The following is a 20,471-nucleotide window of genomic DNA, read 5'->3' as shown; positions in this document are numbered from 1 at the left end:
ATTAGTTATCTATTTTATATATAGTAGTGTATATATGTCAATCCTAATTTCCCAATTCATCTCACCCTCCCTTCCCCCCTTGGTATCCATACGTTTGTTCTCTATATCTATGTCTCTATTTCTGCTTTGCAAATAAGTTCATCTGTACCATTTTTCTAGATTCCACATATAAGCGGTATTATATGATATTTGTTTTAGGTGTATGGATTTAAATAAAAGATAGTGATTCCTTTTTTCATGAAATTAAAGAAAAAAGAAAAAAACTCACCAAAAATAGCTGCTATCTCTGGGTGATGAAATTTTAGGGTGCTTTTTGTTTTCTTCATTATTCTTGAATATTTCAAACGTGCTACAATGTAGGTTTTCTAAAATATTACTTTTATAATCAGAAAAACATAAGCAATAATCTCTTACAAACATATAGTAAAAATAATTAGGTAGAACAAAACAATTGAAAGCCTGGAAAATAATAAAAACCTGAGGGCCAAGATTTTAACTTAATAAATTTTAATTTGATAAGAAACTGTCTAGAAAAGACAAGTTTGAGACTTAATGAAATATCCTAACTCTGAAATGAATACAAATTTCTGATTAAAAACAGAATAAGAGCAATGCTGCCCTGATCTCTTCCTTTAAACCTATCAAAATGTAACAAGGAGAACAAAAATTTTAAAAATACCTTTTTGAATAAAATTAGAAAATTGCTCCACCCACAAAACACAAAACCTAGGAGAAGGAGTTAATGGGTATAGTGAATATTTGGCCTGGCTAAGGGAGAAGGTTGAGAAGAGTTTCAGACAGTGTAGAGAGCTCCAAAATTGATCTACCCATGCCAAGAGGCCATGACAACAGTCTCTCTTGCTTGGAATGACTAGTTCTGGGTCTAAGAATAGGCATCTAGAGCTTTTCTAAGCTCTGTGTGGTGCCATGAAATACGGAGAGACAGGGCTAGATGAGGAGATAAGCACAGAGCAGGCAGGGCAGAAGCAGGAGTGCAACGGGTGGGGGGAGGTGGAGGTAACCCAGCTTCACGCTGATGAACTGGCTGAAGTGAAACAACAGCTAAGTCACTACAGGAACGGCTCAACATGGCATTACAACTCCAAAAGAACAAAACTTTAGGGAATACAACCAAAAAGATACAAAGAAAAAATAGTTGAAAAAGATTTCAATTCATCTTTCTTGTCCCAGATGAAGTACAGTCAGTCCTCATAATTTTCAGACTCCGTATATGCAAATTCACCTACTTGCCAAAGTCTATTTCTAACTCCTGATGCGTTTCTGGTCATTCATGGACACGTGCAGAGAGGTGCAAATTCTGAATCACCTGACACACACCTTCCCAGATGAGGTCGAACGAGGCGACACTCAGTCTTCTTTAAACGAGTATCCCACAGTACGTTTACTGCCGTGTTCACAATTTTGTGCTTTCAGCTGGGGATTTTACTTTTAAAACGGCCCCCAGTGTAGTGCTGAAGCGCTGTCTAGGGTTCCTAAGTGCAAGAAGCTGTGATGTGCCTTATGGAGGAAACACATGCGTCATATACGCTTCATTAAGGCATGCGCTGAATGGGCCACAAGTCCAATGCTAATGAATCAATGATATATATTGAGTAAGGTCTTAAAACAGAAACACACATGGAAAGGGTTATGTAATCAGTTAACAAAAATGTTGTAACCAGTGGCTGGCAGGAGCCTATTCCTATACTTCCCCTAGGAGCAACAGTTTAGTGTTCACTCAGTGTTTACAGTGACTTTATAGAATACAACTACCATGAATAACAAGAACTAGCTCTACATTAAAATATATATATACAGGGACTTCCCTGGTGGCACAGCGGTTAAGAATCCACCTGCCAATGCAGGGGACAAGGGTTCGAGCCCTGGTCCGGGAAGATCCCACATGCCATGGAGCAACTAAGCCCGTGCACCACAGCTACTGAGCCTGCACTCTAGAGCCCATGAGCCACAACTACTGAGCCCACGTGCCACAACTACTGAAGCCCGTGCACCTAGAGCCTGTGCTCCACAACAAGAGAAGCCACCGCAATGAGAAGCCCGTGCACCACAATGAAGAGTAGCCCCCGCTCGCTGCAACTAGAGAAAGCCTGCACACAGCAATGAAGACCCAATGCAGCCAAAAATAAATTTATAAAATAAAATAAAATATATATATATTTAAAAGAAAAAAGGAGACCTAAATTACATAATAAGGTAGATCTAACTGATACATGTTGAACTCTGTACTCTGAAAATAAACAATATACTTCTTTTCAAGACCCCATGAAATGTTTTAACTGATATATAATGGGATGCTAAGAAAAACATCAATCCTAAATAGTAAAAAGAATATTATCATACTTTCTAATCACAATGTAATAAAATTAGAAATTAATAAGACAAAAGCCTGGACTCCAAACTGCAAAACAAAACCAAAATTGTAGAATACCTAGAAAATGATAATAAAAATACTGCATATCAGAACACATGAAACAATTTAAAAATGAATTGTTAAATTAAAGAAAAGAAAGGAGAATGGAGGGAAAAAAAGATCTAAGGAAAATTAAAAGAATTATGATAAAACACTTTGCTCAATTCTAAGTAATTAGGAAAATAAATGACCTAAACTGAATCAAAAAAAGATAGAGACAGTCTCAACAGACTAATTAACAACATTTTGAGAAAGTTCTTAAAAGAACTACACTCCCGAAAAGGATCACAACCAGAAAGTTTCACAGGTAAATTCTACCAAATCTTCAAAGAACAGATGATTCCATGGCTATTTCAATAGGAACAGAGCGTAAAGAAAGAAATCTTCCAGCTGGTTTTTATAAAGCCAGCATAACATGGTACTGAAAACTGACAAAGGACTGCATGTACAAAAGGAAAATTACAGTATCTTACTCATGAATATCAAAGCAAACAACAGGAATCCCAGGGCGCATGGAAAGACCAGTACACCTACCATCAGGGGCTTCACAAAGTGATACTAAGGTTGGGTCAATAATAGGATAGAAAATAATATAATTCACCATATTAACAGAACACAGGAGGAAGAACCCTGCATGCTTCTTCACAGATGCCAAAAAAGCTCTTAATTCATTACCCATTCTGGATTTAAAAAAACAAACAAAAAACTCTCAGGAACAAGTAGATACTTCTTTTACATAACAAAAACCCTAACTCTGCTACTACACAAACACACATACAGAGTGTGCACACACTTTCACCCGAGTGCTCTTATAAACCAATTAGAGAAAGACCAATGCCCTAGGCAAAAGAAAAAAATATTCTATGCAAAGAACATGATCAGGTGTTTCATATAAATATAACTTATAAACATAAAAATTGCTCAGACTCACTAGTAATACAAGTAGTATGAATTAAAAGCAGCAGTAAGAAATAATTTCTCACCACTTAGATTTGTAAAGATCAAAAGATGTAGTAATATGTCATGACCGCAAGGATGCAGGGAAATAAGCACTCCCTAGTACTATCGGTCGGGAGAGGAACTGGTGTAACATATTTGGAGTGATTTGGCAGAATCTAGCAAAATTTAAAACACATGCCTTTTTATGATTATTACTTCTTTGAATGAATTATCATCATTGCCAAATTTCATACTTTGCCTTTGTCTAAATACTACATCGTCATTTTAGCATCTCAAACATTATACTCAGATAATACTTTATCTTTCTGTACAACAGACTGTGGACTTTACTGCTATCTTTGAACTACATTACTTCTATGAATTTACCTCATGAGTGGAGGCATAGGGCCAATGGCAAGACAATGTTTCCATATACTTTTTGCAAGATTTAAAAATATACTACCCTAGTATTATCGCACTTTTTTGTAGTAATATATACGTAACATAAAAATTTACCATTTTAACCATTTTTAAGTGTGTATTTCAGTGGCATTAAGTACATTCACATTGTTGTACAACCACTGTCATCATCCACTGCCACAACTTTTTCATAATTCCAAACTGAAACTCCATACCCATTAAATAACCCTTCATTCCCTAACCACCCCCCCAAACCCCGATAATCACTCTTCTACTTTCTGTCTGTATGAATTTGACTACTCTAGGTATCTCATGTAAGTGGAATCACATAGTATTTGTTCTTTTATGTCTGACTTACTTCACTTAGTATAATGTTTTGAAGGTTTATCCATGATATAGTATATACCATTCTATACTTCAATTTCATTCCTTTTAAGGCTAAAGAATATTCCAATGGATGTATGTATCACATCTTGTTTACCCATTCATCTTTTGATAGACTTTGGATCGTTACTACCTGTGGGCTATTGTAAATAATGTTATGAACATTGGTGTACAAATACATGTTCGAGTCCCTGCTTTCAATTTTTTTTGGTAAATACACAGAAGTGGAATCACTAGATCATATGGCAATTCTGTTTAATTTTCTGAGGAACCATAATACTGTTTTCCACAGTAGCTTTTATCTTCCCACCAGCAATGCACAAGGGTTCCAATTTCTCTATTTTCTTGCCAATACTTGTTACTTTCTAATATTTGGATAATAGCCATCCAAAGGGGTGTGAATTGTATCTCATGGTTTTGATTAGAATCTCCTAGTGATTAGTGATGTTGAGCATCATTTCATGTGCTTTTTGGTTACTTGTATTTCTTCTTTAGAGAAATATCTATTCAAGCCCTTTGTTCATTTTTAAATTAGGTTGTTTTGTGTTGAATTTTAGGAGCTCTTTATATATTCTGGTTATTAATCCTTTATCAGATATATGATTTGCAAATATTTTCTCCCATGCTATTGGTTGCCTCTTCACTCTGTTAATAGCACTTGGTATTACAGGTTAAAGGAGGGCATCAACCCTGCCTCAAATTCAGATAGAACATAAGAAAGAAATCAGAGGCCCAGTCCAACTATGGACTATGGATCAGACTAAGAAGAGTTTTTACATTTTTAAAGGACTGTAAAAAAAAATATGTGACAGACACCATATATGGCTTGCAAAGCCTAAAATATTTACTATTTGGCCTTTTACTTAAATATGAACTTATAATTAAAGAAAATACTTGAGAGTGTTTCTATGTGAACAAAAAGACATTAAAGCATGTTTTTTCTCTACTGGAAGGACTAATGCTTCGTTTGTCTGTTTAAATAATTTAAGTATGATACTGGGATTCATATTCTGAACTAAATAATTCTGCAAAACTGTGAACCACAGCTTGGGAAAGTCCCAAACTCTATTAGTCAAGTTCTAAATAGAATGCTGAGAATGAAAAAATTTATAATACCCTATAGTATACTAAAAAATTACCTAAGAAGCCCTGATTACTTGTTACAGTCTTAAAATATAGCTGAAAATCTGAACTCCAAAGTTTTTTCTACTGAAAAACTCCCATATGAAATTTCTCATACCCTCTCCTTGCCATCCTTGAATAAAATGTTCACTCTTACTCTTTAAAAGACTAATGAAAAACTGAGATTAGTGATTTCGAACATAAAGGATCCATTATAAAGAAATATTTCTGTAATCTGTGAAATTGAAAAAGTTAATCAAGGGACTTCCCTGGCGGTCCAGTGGTTAAGATTCTGTGCTACCAATGCAGGGGGCATGGGTTCAATCCCTGGTCGGGGAACTAAGATCCTGCATGCCGCATAGTGCGGCCTAAAAAACAAAACAAAACAAAAAAGAATAAGTTAATCAAGTTTAAGTCAAATAATCCAAGAACCAAGAATCATTTCTTTCTAGCATTCATTCTTACCATTTGGCAAACTTCCTTTTCTACTTTAAGGGCACTCTATATAAGATGAATACAAATATAATAAATGTGGTAGGGGATCCCTAATCTATAGTTTTCTCCTCTTAGCTTCCAAAAATCACCTTGTAAAAAAATTTAAAAAGCAATTGATTCTATGCTTATTATAAAGTGATTTTCACGTGCTGCATGATTTTAGAAGTCTTAAATTTTTAGCCATTCATTGGCCATATCTTATATTAATGTTATTATAATATAAAGCCTTGATAGGACATAGTATGGTGGAAAAGTCCAGACTCTGAGGTAGAACAGGTTCAAAATCCAGCCCCACCATGTGACCTTAAGTCTGGTCTCAGTCTTCTCATTTGTAAAATGGAAACTGAGATTAGTATAAGTAATGTACATAGCAAAAATTTAATAAATACCATTTCCCTTTCCCCCTTGAAAATAGTAATGAATAAAGTCAAATAGGTAACCAGTTCTATTTTTTCCCAATACATTTATTTAGGAGAATGACTTTGATATTGGGAAAGTTGAGTGTGAAATTTAGTGGATGGTGGTAGCTTTTAGTTCTGTAGTCAATTACTGAAGGCTATTAATGAAAGACACAGTGTGGGAAAACACTGTAGTCAATACTGGTACTATTGCTGGTAATGTTAGCTAATGTTGCAAAATTTCCTATCTTACTGCATGGATAGTGTTAAGTGGTATAAGAGAAAGAGATCTGTGAAACCTATTACAACTAGACATTTAGAAGGTTATCCTAGCATATTCTTTTTAAAGAAAGGTTATTAACTGAGTTACTATACTGTTCATATTTCTTCATATTCTAATGAAGTGGGACACAATTTGGAGGGGAGGAGTGTCCCAGAACATCAAACTTCTATAGTAAGACAGAGAAAAGAAAAAACCCACAACAGCATAAATGTCACTTTCCTATTCCCTAAAATTCCAGGTAAGTGGCATTATTGGATCAGTTAAAAATCCTAAATAGCAAGTATGGAATGTCGGATGATGAAGTAAATCAGATTTAGACTTGGAAGTTTCATTAAAAAAAAAAACAAACCCACAAAAACCTAGAGTCTATCTTATGACCTCTAAAGATGGTACAGAAAAATTATTTGATAACCGATTTTTCCTATCAGAGTCTAAAACTGCTTGACCTTAAAGGCTGTGGTATTACCTTGTAGTCAACTACTAAATAGGATTCCTTTGGAAGAATTCAGGGGGGAAAAGAGTAAATTGAGAGTCTCCCGCTCCTTAAGCAGGGTGCTTTTTCTTCTCTCCTTAGTGACTCAGGTCTTGACTTTTGCCTAAGGAGTGTGCTTAAACCAAGGCAAAAAATATTATTTAAAAAGGGGGGAGGGGGCTCCTATTTATCCCCTTTTTATTGTAGCAGAGAAGATAGTGGGACTTGTCAAAGTTAATCTGAGGGATATGTCACGTTTCAACTCTTTCCAATTCACCGCCTGTCAGCTACAGTTCTGAAGTATTTAGGGAACGAAAATGGACAGTTGTATGAATTCAGTGAGGATGAAACTTCAGGTCATAAGGTTTAAAATTTTCTTTCTACATGTATCTGTCTCACCTACTAAACTGAGAATCTCTGGTGGACACAGACTATACCTTTTTCAATATTTATATTCCTAATAAAAAACAGAATGGCTACCCACAACAGGTACTATACAAAATGCTGAAGGAAAGCAATCAAGACAAAAGCCCAAAAGTAAATAATTGATAACATAATTTTTAAGTACTAGACAGCAATCATCAAACACTAAGGACAATTAGAAAACAGGAAAATATACTTCAATCATGAATTCACCAAGTATCAGAAAGAGGCCCAAAGTTTAAGTTAACGGTTGCTAACCTCAAGTCCCTAATCTCCAAAGTGACAGTGAAAAGACAGTGATGAGGGTGAACAGGCTAATTCCAACATTTTAGAAAGGCCAGTGGACACTGTGTATTTACCTATGATGACATTGCTAACCAACACACTAAGTTTCTTTCTTTTTGCCCCAAACAATATCAGCTCAGTAGGGTAAGATTTTATACTGATAAGATGCTCTAATAGCAGTTGGGAATTATTTTCATTAAAAAGAGCTCTTCGGGCTACTATTCCTGCGCCTCCCCTCCATGCCCGCACCCACTACATACACACATGTGCAATTAAGTACGTTTTCGACAAGAGCAAAAGGAAAAAAAAAGAGACTATCAGCAAGCCGAACACTCGTAGGCCGAACTGGAATAAGTCAAAGGCAGCGGTCCTCAGCCGACCCCTGCTCAGTCCTACGCACCCAACAGAGATCCTGTGGACTGACTACTCTAAATAAACCTACTAGTTATTCTGATTTAACAAGCTGACATATAATAAAGGAATTTTCAGAAAAATTACCTCTCGAACTTCATCGTCTTCTTCATTCTTCTGTCTGCTTTCTCTGAAATGACGTACCTGGATTGTAACAGCATAAAATCACAAACATGTTACAAACATGTCTGTTATGTAAATATAAAACTGATTAACTGATGTTTTCCATTACAACATAAAATTCAGAAATTCAAGTATAGTTTTGTTTCACGAAAGATAAAGAAGTCATATTCCCCCAGTGACTTACATTAAAAATTCAGAAATGCACTCTAAGAAAAATTGGCCCTAAGCAAAATGATATTACCTGCTGACCAAATGTTCCACGTCATTGAAAAACAGCCTGTTGGACTGCAGAGGAAAAAATTCTAATGTCCTATGGGTGTTATACTTCAGTAAAAGAGCTAAAAACAAAAACCTCTCTTTTAACAGGTTTGAATTATTACATTGCTCAAATCATTTTTGGGCACCTGGCTGCAAGTTATCCAGGAGGCTCTCTGAAATGGTATCTGAAGTAGGTGGGCCCCTGAAGATCCATTTTGCTAACAGTCAACCACCAAATGTTTGCTGTCTGCCAACCCTGGTCCTGGTGCCATGAAGGATACAAAGCTTCCTTTTTTACTGGTTCCTGCTCACAAAGCTCTTATAATATAGTTATGGAGCTAGAAATAAACTCCATTTATTTACTAATTTACTCGGCACATATTTACCGAGCCAAGCTACCATGTGCCGGGTGCTATTGTAGGAACTGAAAGTACAATAATGAACAAAATGGTCAAGAATTCTGCCCTCCATGGAGCTTACAATCAGTGTGTGCGTGTGTGTGTGTGTGTGTGTGTGTGTTACAAAATAAGAAACAAAATGAAAAGGTATGTTGTATTTTAGAAAGTGTATAGGATTAAGTTAATTTACAGCTAGACTGAGAAAGCTCCATCCTTACCTCTGAGGAGCCTCTGGAATTCCCAGGGCCAAATTATTTACTGATGGATTTCAACCTGCATGAGCAGTTAGACAGCATGGTTTGATTATGTGACCAGACAGGCATAAAAGACTCCCTGGAAACTTCTGCACAGATCTTGGTGTTCTGTCCCAGGTTTGCTGTGTGCATATAAGGACGTGAGAAACAGACGCCTGGTATCTCTCAGATCCCTAATGCCTGCCTATACTCCTTCTCTTGCTGTACTGTTATCAGTTGCCTTTAAACAAAAACTTTAAGTGAGTATGTTCAGTGGAGTCTTATGAGTCCTTTCAAATATGTGAACCTGTGAAATCTTTGCAAAAGGTGTTAAGTGCTCAGAGAAAAGTAATGCAGGAAGAGGGACAGAGAGTGCTGAGGAGAGGCTACAGGATGATCATCAAAGGCCTCACGGAGAAAGTAGCAAAGCAAGAAGGTAGCAAAGATTTTAAAAGGTAGGGAATGAACCTTGCAAATAACTGGGGAAAATCATTCCACTCAAAGGAAAGAATATATGCAAAGGCACTGGGGCAGAAGCATGGTATGTTTAAGCAACAGCAAGGAGGTCGCTGGGCTGGAGCAGACATAAGGATGAAGAAGTAACAGAAACCACATTGAGTAAGGCCTTGGGAGCAACTGTAAGGACTTTTGTTTTTAGGCAGGAGTGACTTCATCTAAACTATGTTAAGATCACCAACAGCTCAGCTGAGCTGAGGACAGAACAGAGTGTGGAGGAAAAGCACAGGCAGAAACAGGGAGACCAGTTTGGAGGCAACAGGAGTAATCTAGGGGAGAAATGGCCAGGCCTTGGACCACTGATAGAGATGAAGGTGGTGAGAAATAGTCACATTCTGTATATATTCTGAAGGTAGAGTTAAAGGATTTCCAGACAGGATATAGATGACAGAAAAAGAGGAGTCAAGGATAACTTCAAGGTTTATCGCTTGAGCAAATGAAAGAATAGTGCTTCCACTAGAACCCTACAGGTAGAGCAGGGGCTAAGTTTCAGCAATTCAGACTGGGAATGTTGGAAGTTGGAGAGGTCTCTTAAACATCTGAGTGGAAGGTCTAGCAGGTTGTTGGCTACATAAGCCTTGAGTTGAGAGGAGAGGTTTGGGCTAGACTTGAAAAGTCATCACCAGATGACAGTATTTAAAGCCAGGAAGCTGGGTGAGAATACAAAAGGAATATGTAGATGAAGAAGGGGTCCAAGGACTGAGTCCTGGAGACTCCAACTTAAGAGGCTGGAGGGGTGAGAGGAATCAACGGAGACTGAGCATACACAGACAATGAGCTGGGAAGAAAACCAGAGGAGTGTGGAGCCCTGAAAGCCAATGGAAAAAAGGTTTTAAGAAGAGGTCAAGTGAGATTTAAGATGGAGAACGGACAATGGATTTAGCACTGGAGGTCACTGGTGCTTTGACAAGAGTAAATTCACTGGAAAGAGGGGGTCAAAACCCCTGAATAGATGGATTTAAGAGAAAAATGAAGGCGAAGAATCTGGGCAGCAAATACAGAAAACTCTGTGAAGCAATTCTGCTATAAAAGAAGAAAAAAGAAATAGAATAACAGTGAAAGGGAAATAGGATCTAGGCTCCAGAGTTTTGTTGAAAGAAATAGCAGCACGTTTGTTAAGATTCAGTAGAAGGGGAAGAATACAGGAATAATATTTTTTTTAAAAGACGGCACAGCATGTAACAGTGCTCGAGGTGGCATGTGATATATCAAAAGCACTGAGCCATTCACAGAAGAGAAATGAGCGTCAGAGTAAAACTACCGAACAGGCATTATATGTCAGTGTACTGAGGGCTTACATGTATTCTTTTAATCCTCACAACAACCTTGAAGGAGGTTCTATTATCCCCATTTCATAGATGAGGAAACTGAGGCACAGAGAGGTTAAATACTTCACTGACGGTTCCATAGTGAGTAAAGTCATCTGGTCTATAGTCCATACTCTTAGCCACCATGCTACACACACACACACCCACACCCACACACACACTCTCTCTCTCAAAAGTCATGATGTCACTCCAGGTGTGGATGATCATTTTGGGGAGTGGAGGGTGGGAAGGAGGGTTTGTTTGTTTTATTTATTTACTTTTTTAGAGGAGCTTGGATTCACAGCAAATTAAAAGGAAGGCACAGAGATTTCCCATATAGCCCTGTCCCATACATGCACAGCCTCCCCTATTAATATCAACATCCCCCATCAGAACTGTACAGTTGCTATAACTGATGAACCGATACTGACACTCCATACTCCATATCACCTAAACTCCTTAAGGTTCACTCTTGGTGGTGTACATTCTATGAGTTTGGACAAATGTATAATGACATGTATACATGTATAACCCACCATTACAGTTTGATACAGAGTAGTTTTACTGTTCTAAAAATCCTCTGTGAATCCACCTTTTCATCCCCTTATCCCATCCCTGCCCAACCACTGACAACCACTGATTTTTGTACTATGTCCATAGTTTGACCTTTTCTAGAATGTTACATAGCAGAAATCATACATTAAGTTACTTTTTCAGATTGGCTTCTTTCAGTTGGTAAGTCACTTAAGGTTCCTCCATGTTTTTTAATGGCTTGATAGGTCATTTCTTTTTAGCACAGAATAATATTCCCTTCTCTAGATGTTTCACAGTTTACTTATTCATTTACCTACTGAAGTACATCTTTGTTGCTTCCAAGTTTTGGCGATTATGAATAAAGCTGCTATAAATATCATGTGCAGGTTTTTGTTTAGACATAAGTTTTCAACTCCTTTGGGTAGATACCTAGGAGCACGACTGCTGGAGAGTATGGGAAGAGTATGTTTACTTTTATAAGAAACTGACAAACTGCCTTTCAAAGTGACGGCACCATTCTGCATTCCCACTTGCAATCTAAGAGTTCCTGCTGCACCACATCCTCACCAGCATGGGGTGTTGTAGGTGTTCTGGAATTTGGCTGTTCTGACAGGTGTGTAGTGGCACATCTCCTTGTTTTAATTTGCATTTCCCTAATGACAAAAGATGTAGAGCACCTTTTTTTTTTTTTTTTTTTTTTTGCAGTATGCGGGCCTCTCACTGCTGTGGCCTCCCCCGTCGCGGAGCACAGGCTCCGGACGCGCAGGCTCAGCGGCCATGGCTCACGGGCCCAGCCGCTCCGCGGCATATGGGATCCTCCCAGACCGGGGCACGAACCCGTATCCCCTGCATCGGCAGGCGGACTCCCAACCACTTGCGCCACCAGGGAGGCCCGTAGAGCACCTTTTGATATGCTTATTTGCCAACTGACTACCTTCCTTGGTCTGGTAAGGTCTTTTGCCCTTTTTTTTTTTTTTTTTTTGGCAGTACGCGGGCCTCTCACTGTTGTGGTCTCTCCCGCTGCGGAGCACAGGCTCCGGACGCGCAGGCTCAGCGGCCATGGCTCACGGGCCTAGCCGCTCCGCGGCATGTGGGATCTTCCCGGACCGGGGCACGAACCCGTGTCCCCTGCATCAGCAGGCGGACTCTCAACCACTGTGCCACCAGGGAAGCCCTTTTGTCCTTTTTAATTGGATTTTTAAATTTTCTTATTGTTGAATTTTAAGAGTTTTTGTATATTTGAGATAATAATCCCTCATCAAATGTGTCTTTTGCAACTATCTTCTCCCAGTCTGTGGCGTGTCTTCTCATTCTCTTCATGTTGTCTTTTGCAGAGCAAAAGTTTTTAATTTCAGTGTAGTCTAGCTTATCAATTACTTCTTTCATGAATCGTGCTTTTGATGTTGAATCTAAAAAGTCATCACCATATACAAGGTCATCTAGGTTTTCTCCTATGTTATCTCCTAGGAGTTTTACAGTTTTGCATTTTATATTTAGGGGGTATGGTCATGTTATATTTATGGCACTTGACTGACAAATCCACCCATGCTAAAAATTTATGAACCTAACACACCCAGAGCCACAGAGTAAGTAGTTTTAGAGTGTGGATTATCTGCCTTCCCTGTGGAAGTACCTGGCATTTAATATTACCGGTTTTACATTAGTTGACACCATAAGGCTTTAAAAGAATCATGTTAAATGACTAAAAGCACAAAATTAAAAGTAAAAGGGAATGAGTTTTAAAAATAACATTTTGTTCTTCTGCTTAGAGGGAATTTGGAAAATACAGAAAATGATCCCCTATAATCCCACTACCTGAGCATAACCACTGATAATGTTTGGAATATCTTTTTCCATTCTTTGCACACACGCACCCACTCACATATAAAATACAAATAACTGGGATCACATTGTGTATAGTTTTACCTCTTTGGAATTCTTTTCCCACTTAACACTGAAAATACTTTTCCATGTTCTTCAAAAGTGTAATTTTTGTGTGCGTGTGTGTGGTACGCGGGCCTCTCACTGTTGTGGCCTCTCCCGTTGCGGAGCACAGGCTCTGGACGCGCAGGCTCAGCAGCCGTGGCTCATGGGCCCAGCCGCTCCACGGCATGTGGGATCTTCCTGGACCGGGGCACGAACCCATGTCCCCTGCATCGGCAGGCGGACTCTCAACCACTGCGCCACCAGGGAAGCCCAAGTGTAATTTTTAATAGCTGCATAGTATTCCATACTATGTATGTGCCAATATTTATTTTACCAAAACATTTCCAACTTTTCCCCACTGCGGATAACACTGACATAAATTACTCCCCATTCTAATCTCTATCTCATTATTGTCTTAGGAAAATCTCCCAGGGCTGAGTTAAAGGACAAATCTTAAGCTTCTTGACATGCTTAAGAAGGCAAAAATGCTTTTCAGTGCAGCTGTTCAAACTCTGATACTCCTACCAGCAGAGTACTATCTTTCTCAAATTGTTGCCACTTTGACAGATAAAAAATACATTTAATTTGAGCTTCTTTGATCATCCTAGGTTAAATACCAGTTTCATATGCCTATTAGCCATTTATATTTCTTTTGTGAAATACCTATTCAGGTCCTCTGTTCAATATTCTATTGAAATGTTTAATAGTCTTCTTAAGATTCATAAGAGCCCTTTAATGTAGTAAGAATATTAACCTTTTGTTCTGCCCACATACGAATATTTTCTCCATGTCGATACCTTCTCATTTTGTTTTTTGACAATTTGACATGCAAACATTTAAAAATTTTATGTAGTCAAATCTAAAGAGCTTTTCCTCTGCTTTTATGCTCAGAGGGACTGCATTTCCTAGGTGAAATTCAAAATCTCAATCAAAACTTAATAAAAAATTGAGATAAGCAGACATTTTCACCCTATGAGGTTCATTTTAAAGCACTTTCATGATCTTCAAGAGAAGATACTAGCTATGGGGAACAAAACTAACATTCACTGGGTATCAATCATATTTGAGACTGTGTTCTAGACACTTATTAGACATTTTCTAATTTAATCCTCACTTTATGATCTCAATTTTATAGATGAGGAAACTAAACAAATCAGTGAAGTTAGTGATTTACCAGAAAGAAACTTAGAGCTACTCTTAAGGAGAGACTATCTAAATAATAGATTTTCCACCCCAAATTAGTTACTCACCTCTTCATCGATTTTATCTTCTAGGGCATCAGTATGATGTTCTTTAAGAAATCGCTGTGTTTTTTCCAACTGATATTTCACTAATTCCTCTATGGCATCTTTTTCTTCCTTGTCCACAAATTCTTGTACTGCTTCACCCATTCCCCTTTCTGTTAGAAGTGAGAGCTGCACGTTCTGTAAGAGACATATAAATCACTGGATGCAGCATTTTCCTTACAAAACAATTCTGTATAAGCAAGGAAAATTACAGAATAATTTTACCAGAGAAAAAGACAAAAAAGTTATCTAGTTATTGGAGGGAAAACACAGCAAAGCAAAATAAAGCAATTGATGGTAATTAAGCCTACTGATAAATATTAAGGGTCAGAAAAAGCAAAGTAAAAACAAGAAACAGGAGTAGAGTATAGGACTTGTGAAAATGCAGAGGCCTGCGAGGCTGGGACACAGAGTCCAGAAACAGCAGCTGATGACTAAGAGAGCAGGTTAACCAGTGTGGTAGGCAGAAAGATGGCCCCTAAAGATGTCCACATCCTAATCTCTGGGACCTGTGAATATGTTACATGGCAAAGGAGAATTAAGGTTACAGATGGAATTAAGGTTGCTAAGCAGCTGGCTACAAAACTGGGAGATTATCAGGGACTATCCAGGTGGGCCCAGTGTAATCACAAGCATCCTTGAAAATAGAAGAGGGAGACCAAAGAAGGGAGTCACAGAGAAGTATCCGGGGAAATGACAGCCAGACAGATCCAGCATTGCTTGCTTTGAAGATGGAAGAATGTGGCCCAGAGCCAAGAAACACGGGTACCTCCAGAAGCTGGAGAAGATGAGGAAATGGAATCTTCCCTACAGCTTCCAGAAAGGAACACAGCCTTGAAAACATCTCAGTTTTTGTCCAGTGAGACCAGTGTCTGGTTTTTGATCTACAAAACTGTAAGGTAATAAACCTGTGTTGTTTTAAACCACTAAGTTTGTGGACATTTATTCCAGCAGCTATAGGAAGCTAATACAACCAGAGGATCTCAAAGTGGCATATACCCACAAAAATAAGAATAGCTTCACCATCCAGTGGCTTATTAATAAAGTAACTCTGAAATTACATCCAGATGCAAGAAAATTAAATCCTGGATTCAGACTTAGGTAGTAGTGATATAAAGAAAGAGGATAACAACACTGACAATAATAGACACAATAATAACAATATTAATGACTGACATTAAGCACTTATTTTTCTTGATACGTAATAACTATAAATGAATGTAATTGTCACCCTGCTTACTTCATGGAGACACTGAGGATTCATTTTGTTTAAACTATCAATTACACATATCTTAAATTAAAATCTGTTATTATAAGATAGCCATTATCCAAACTGAGAACTGTAACTAAGAAATTACCTTCTCTGCGGTTTGAAAATACTGTTTCACAAGGTCTTCTACCCTTAGAGTTGTTCCTTCTGAAGGTCTTGTGATGAACTTCCCAAAGTTGATCTCTTCTCCTAGAAAAAAGAAGTCCATGAAAAAAAAAAAGTAGCAGTTTCTCTTTTAATGTTAAAGTGACCAAACTCACTGAAGGTTGCTGTCAGTGAAGGAGGTATGGCCAAACTTTATCAACTGTCAGTTTGCTCAACCCAGTAAATTTTGAGGCAAAAATATGTCATTTTTGCTAATATCTAGAGTCATTTCCCCAAAGTCTGTATTTCTTTTCCAAATCTCCAAGTAGTATGTCTCTTGGAGCTGTTCTCACACAGTGGTCCACAGATCTCTGGGAGTCCCCCATACTGGTTCAGGGGGCTTAAGGTCAAACACACTTTCATAAAAATACTAAGACGTTATTTATCTCTTCCACCGTATTGACATTTGCACTGATGATACAAAAGTAGTCGTGGGTAAAACTGCTGGTGCCTTGGGATGAGTCAAGGCAGTGTCTCTGAGTTCTACTGAGTGTCATCACTTCGTGCTCACAGTTCAAAACAAGACACAACAAAAAGCCAGTTTCACATAAGCATGTCCTTGGTGAAACAGCAAAAATTATTAATTTAATTAAATCTTGGCCATTAAACACAAATCTTCTTAATATTCTGTGAGACAAATGGGAAGTAGGTTTAAAGCACATTTGCTGCATTCCTAGGCAGGATGGTTGTCTCAAAAAACAGCAGGTACAGAATAAAAAGAATACTGGGCAAGAAGTCAAAAAGCATAGGGTCCAGTAGGTGCTCTGCTCATAACCTTTGTCAGGGAAATGAATATTAACTGTCTAGCACGTGTGTGATCTGGTGTGGAAAACACAATGATAAAATGACAGGATGCCGCCCATAACAGCAAATGATTACAATACAAGATGGTAAGTGCTACAACAGAGGTAAGCACAGAAAATATGACACACAGAGAAGAAATCAATTAATTCTTCTCAAAGAAAGCTGAAAATAACATGCAGATAGCAAACGCAGTTATCATTTGACTCAAGACTTGCACTGCAACTAAGAAGTCCGCATGCTGCAACTGAAGATCCTGCATGCTGCAACAAAGATCCCACGTGCCATGACTAAGACCTGGCACAGCCAAAAATAAAAACAAATAAATAAATTAATTTTAAAAAAAAGACTTGCAGAATGAATAAGACTTACTAAGCAAAAAAGGAAAAAGAAAAAGTATTTTAGGCAGAGGGAAAAGTTTACGCAATGGCTTAGGGGGTAAAGAGGCACAAAGTTCAGTGTGCCTCTTACAAAGTGGTGAGGACAAGTGAATAGAAATCTTTTTTGGATTTCAAGACAGGAGAATTAATATTACTTCATAAATATGATTACTATATTTTACTATGCCAGACACTATGTTAAGACCATTTACACACAGTATATCATCTAATCCTCACAACAATCCTGTGAGGCAGGCACAGTTATTATCCTGATTTTGTAGACAAGAAAACAAAACATCAGAGATTACGTAATTTGCATGACGTCACACATGTAGTTAAAGTAGCAGAGCTGGCCAAAACAACAATTTCATGCTTCCAATAAGATATACAAAAAGGTCATTGTTTCCATTCAGCAATTAATGTTTAAACAAAAAAGGGATCATCAGAACAAAACTGACAATGGATGAAACTCAAGTAACATAAGGTACTAGGTTCTATACTCCACATTCTCACAAATGCTACACCCAAAAAATTCTCACAAATGCTACACCCAAAAAATTCATAGCATAAAAATACCATTCTCTGATATGGATTTCCCCCCACCAAAACAGTATTCTATGAGCTCCATTTAAATATCCAAATGACTGTTTCAGGCTGAATTAACAGCACACACCATTGTGATCACAATTTCACTACGAAAAACAGAAGCCCATTAAATCGGGGTTAATAAAAATCAAGGTAGCATACATGTAAACAAGGGCTATATTTTTCTATGAAAATTCTGACTCGATAGCTCTAAGGAGATGAGCCTCTGTATTTAAAAGGACCAAAACTTCTTAAGAAGAAGCACTGTTTCAGTCAGATGACCTGTTTTTGATAAATGCTAAAATAAGGGCAATTCGTTTTTATGAACTTTGATTGGAAATTAATTATCTGATCATCAGAAACATCAAACTTAAGCCCTTAAGTACGTATCTTTTTAATATTCTGGGACACCTCTTATTTCAAAAGACTGGAGTCTTCTTAAATCGCTGTACACTGTAAAGTTGAAATATTTAGCCCTGCAAAATTTGAGAGTATATTCTCTGAACATTAATAATGTATAGTAAATAATAGATATTTAAACACTTTATCTCTAAAGTGTGTTGTTAATCAGCAGCATGTTTTAAAAAAACTACGAAAGACTTCATTTCTTTATTGATATCCACAAGTTTACAAATGATTGCTATCTAATTTTTAGAAGTGATTTAATTATTCCAACTATCAGTTTATTTGTCTGAGATATTAGAAAGAATCATAATAAAACATTTTCCATTATTGTTTTGTACTTTTACTAGAGATTGATTTATGCGAAGCCTATAAGAGCAGTTTTTAATTTGTAAAGACAACTAGCTTACCCGTGTCTTCCTTTTGTTCTCTACGCCTGAAAAAATGGATAACATCTTTTGGATTCGCTACCCGGTCCACAAATTTCTGGCTAAAGCGAAGAACACTGAACGGTTCAAAGCCTCCACTATAGTCCACCTGGAAATACAGAATAAGCTATGAAGGCTAGGAAAAAACAGATCACCAATTTCAGTATTCATGTTTATGTGTAATACTTTTAAGTTAATATGTTAATGTTCCACAATTCATTTTAAAGATCATGATGATGTTATACCATTTATTCTACTGAGAAAATAAAACTTCAAAGGTTTACGCTTATGCAGAACATTGTTTGATGGAATCAGGATACAGTAAGAATTCCCACAATGTCAGAAAATTACATCTCCCCATGATAAAACTAGTAGTCTAGGTACCAGGAATATCATCTGAAAAGGATGTGAAATTTCTAAACAAATTTTTTTAAACTTTTAAAACAGAAGGAGATTCTCTACCAAAACAAAATGCTGCCCCTAGATGCATTTGTTAATTGGTCTATCAGGTAGGGATAAGCTTTTACACTAGACAAAAATAAATGCTGGAAAAATCCATGGAAGAAAAGAAGCTTGTCTGTGAGCTTTGAGAAATGATCACCTTCCTTCAAAACACAGTACAGTCATCCCTCGGTATTCATGGGGGATTGGTTCCAGGATCCCTAAGAACACCAACATCTGTGGATGCTCAAGTCCCTTATATAAAATGGTGGCGTTCAATCAGCCCTCCATATCCGTGGATGCAGAAGTGCAGGTACAGAGGACCGACTGTTTCTATTTATAAAAGAACTAATAATTGCTCTCATGGCAGGCTCTTTCTAAAGAAGTCTATGGTGGTACCAAGCTCTTTACAAAGAAAAATACTACATCTCTTTCTAAGAGATATAATTGTTCTCCTAAACTAGCTGTTCTCAAAGTATGCTCTGGGAATCAGCATTGTACCACATCACCAGCCTTTCCAGATTACTCCTAACCTCCACCCCACTTACACTCTTCATCACACTTAGCACTAGCTAAGAGTTTGTTCATGTGTTCGCTATCTGTTTATTGTGTCTCTCCTCACACCTCCACCACCTGTAACCCTCGTCTATTTTACCATCACTGTGGCCCTCCTCCCTGCCCACCAGCATGCAGCAAGAAGGTACTCAACATACATTTGTTCACTGCATTAGTGAATCAGTGAGCGTCCTCTAGCCAACACAATGTACTTCTGGAATACTACTTACGTGAAAATATTTGTTCTTTTGTTTTCCTTAATGAATTAATAATTTAGTGTGTTTAGAAAAAGGAATGCCAATTTTCAGTTCAAGTCTGGTTGGTTCTAATGGTATCAGGCAGACATAGATGAGGAACATGGGACCTTCTGCCCCGATGAAAAGAACTATGTGGTTCCCCTGAAGCAACTCTGTTTCTGCTACCCAGACCATCTCTACAGCTGCTGCCACGTTCTAAAACAGAAAATGCCAAATGCTCAAGCTATTGGGCCTCCCCAAAACTCTTCAGACATTTTTCACAACTGTACTCCAGCCTAGTTTTATTTGTAATTTTCTGCTCCTAAAAGTCACAAAACTCGTTCACTAAGCAAACTTTACTGAGTGTCCACAATGTGTAGGCACTCTGCTAAGGGCCAGGGGTACCACCATAAGTAAAACAGCAGGTTGGTTGTGAAGAAATTTACAAGCTGACTGGGAAGATAAAATATGTAAAGAAGTAATTGCAAGCAGAATGTGATGGTGCTGTAAGAAGTATGTACACCGTGCAGTGCAGCCAAAAAAAAAAAACTTTAAAAAATTATTTAATAAAACATTATTACATAT

The 20,471-nt window shown here is 37.6% G+C and overlaps 1 protein-coding gene across 3 annotated transcripts in view; it reads right to left on the bottom strand.

The window, feature by feature from the left end:
* The window catches only part of MRE11 (MRE11 homolog, double strand break repair nuclease), a 73,496-nt gene that overhangs the window by 23,347 nt on the left and 29,678 nt on the right, over nt 1-20,471 (bottom strand). For all 3 annotated transcript variants that reach the window (XM_060104705.1, XM_060104704.1, XM_060104706.1), the window contains exons 11-14: nt 18,637-18,763; nt 16,003-16,103; nt 14,609-14,782; nt 8,151-8,207 (exon numbers count right to left, since the gene is read on the bottom strand). In XM_060104705.1, the coding sequence (XP_059960688.1) occupies nt 8,151-8,207; nt 14,609-14,782; nt 16,003-16,103; nt 18,637-18,763 (459 nt within the window). The remainder of the gene's footprint in view (nt 1-8,150; nt 8,208-14,608; nt 14,783-16,002; nt 16,104-18,636; nt 18,764-20,471) is intronic.

This window comes from Mesoplodon densirostris, chromosome 7 (assembly GCF_025265405.1).
Source record: "Mesoplodon densirostris isolate mMesDen1 chromosome 7, mMesDen1 primary haplotype, whole genome shotgun sequence".
NCBI lineage: Eukaryota > Metazoa > Chordata > Mammalia > Artiodactyla > Ziphiidae > Mesoplodon > Mesoplodon densirostris.
The sequence above is the reverse complement of the archived record's forward strand: the minus strand, read 5'-3'. Positions and strand labels throughout refer to the sequence as shown.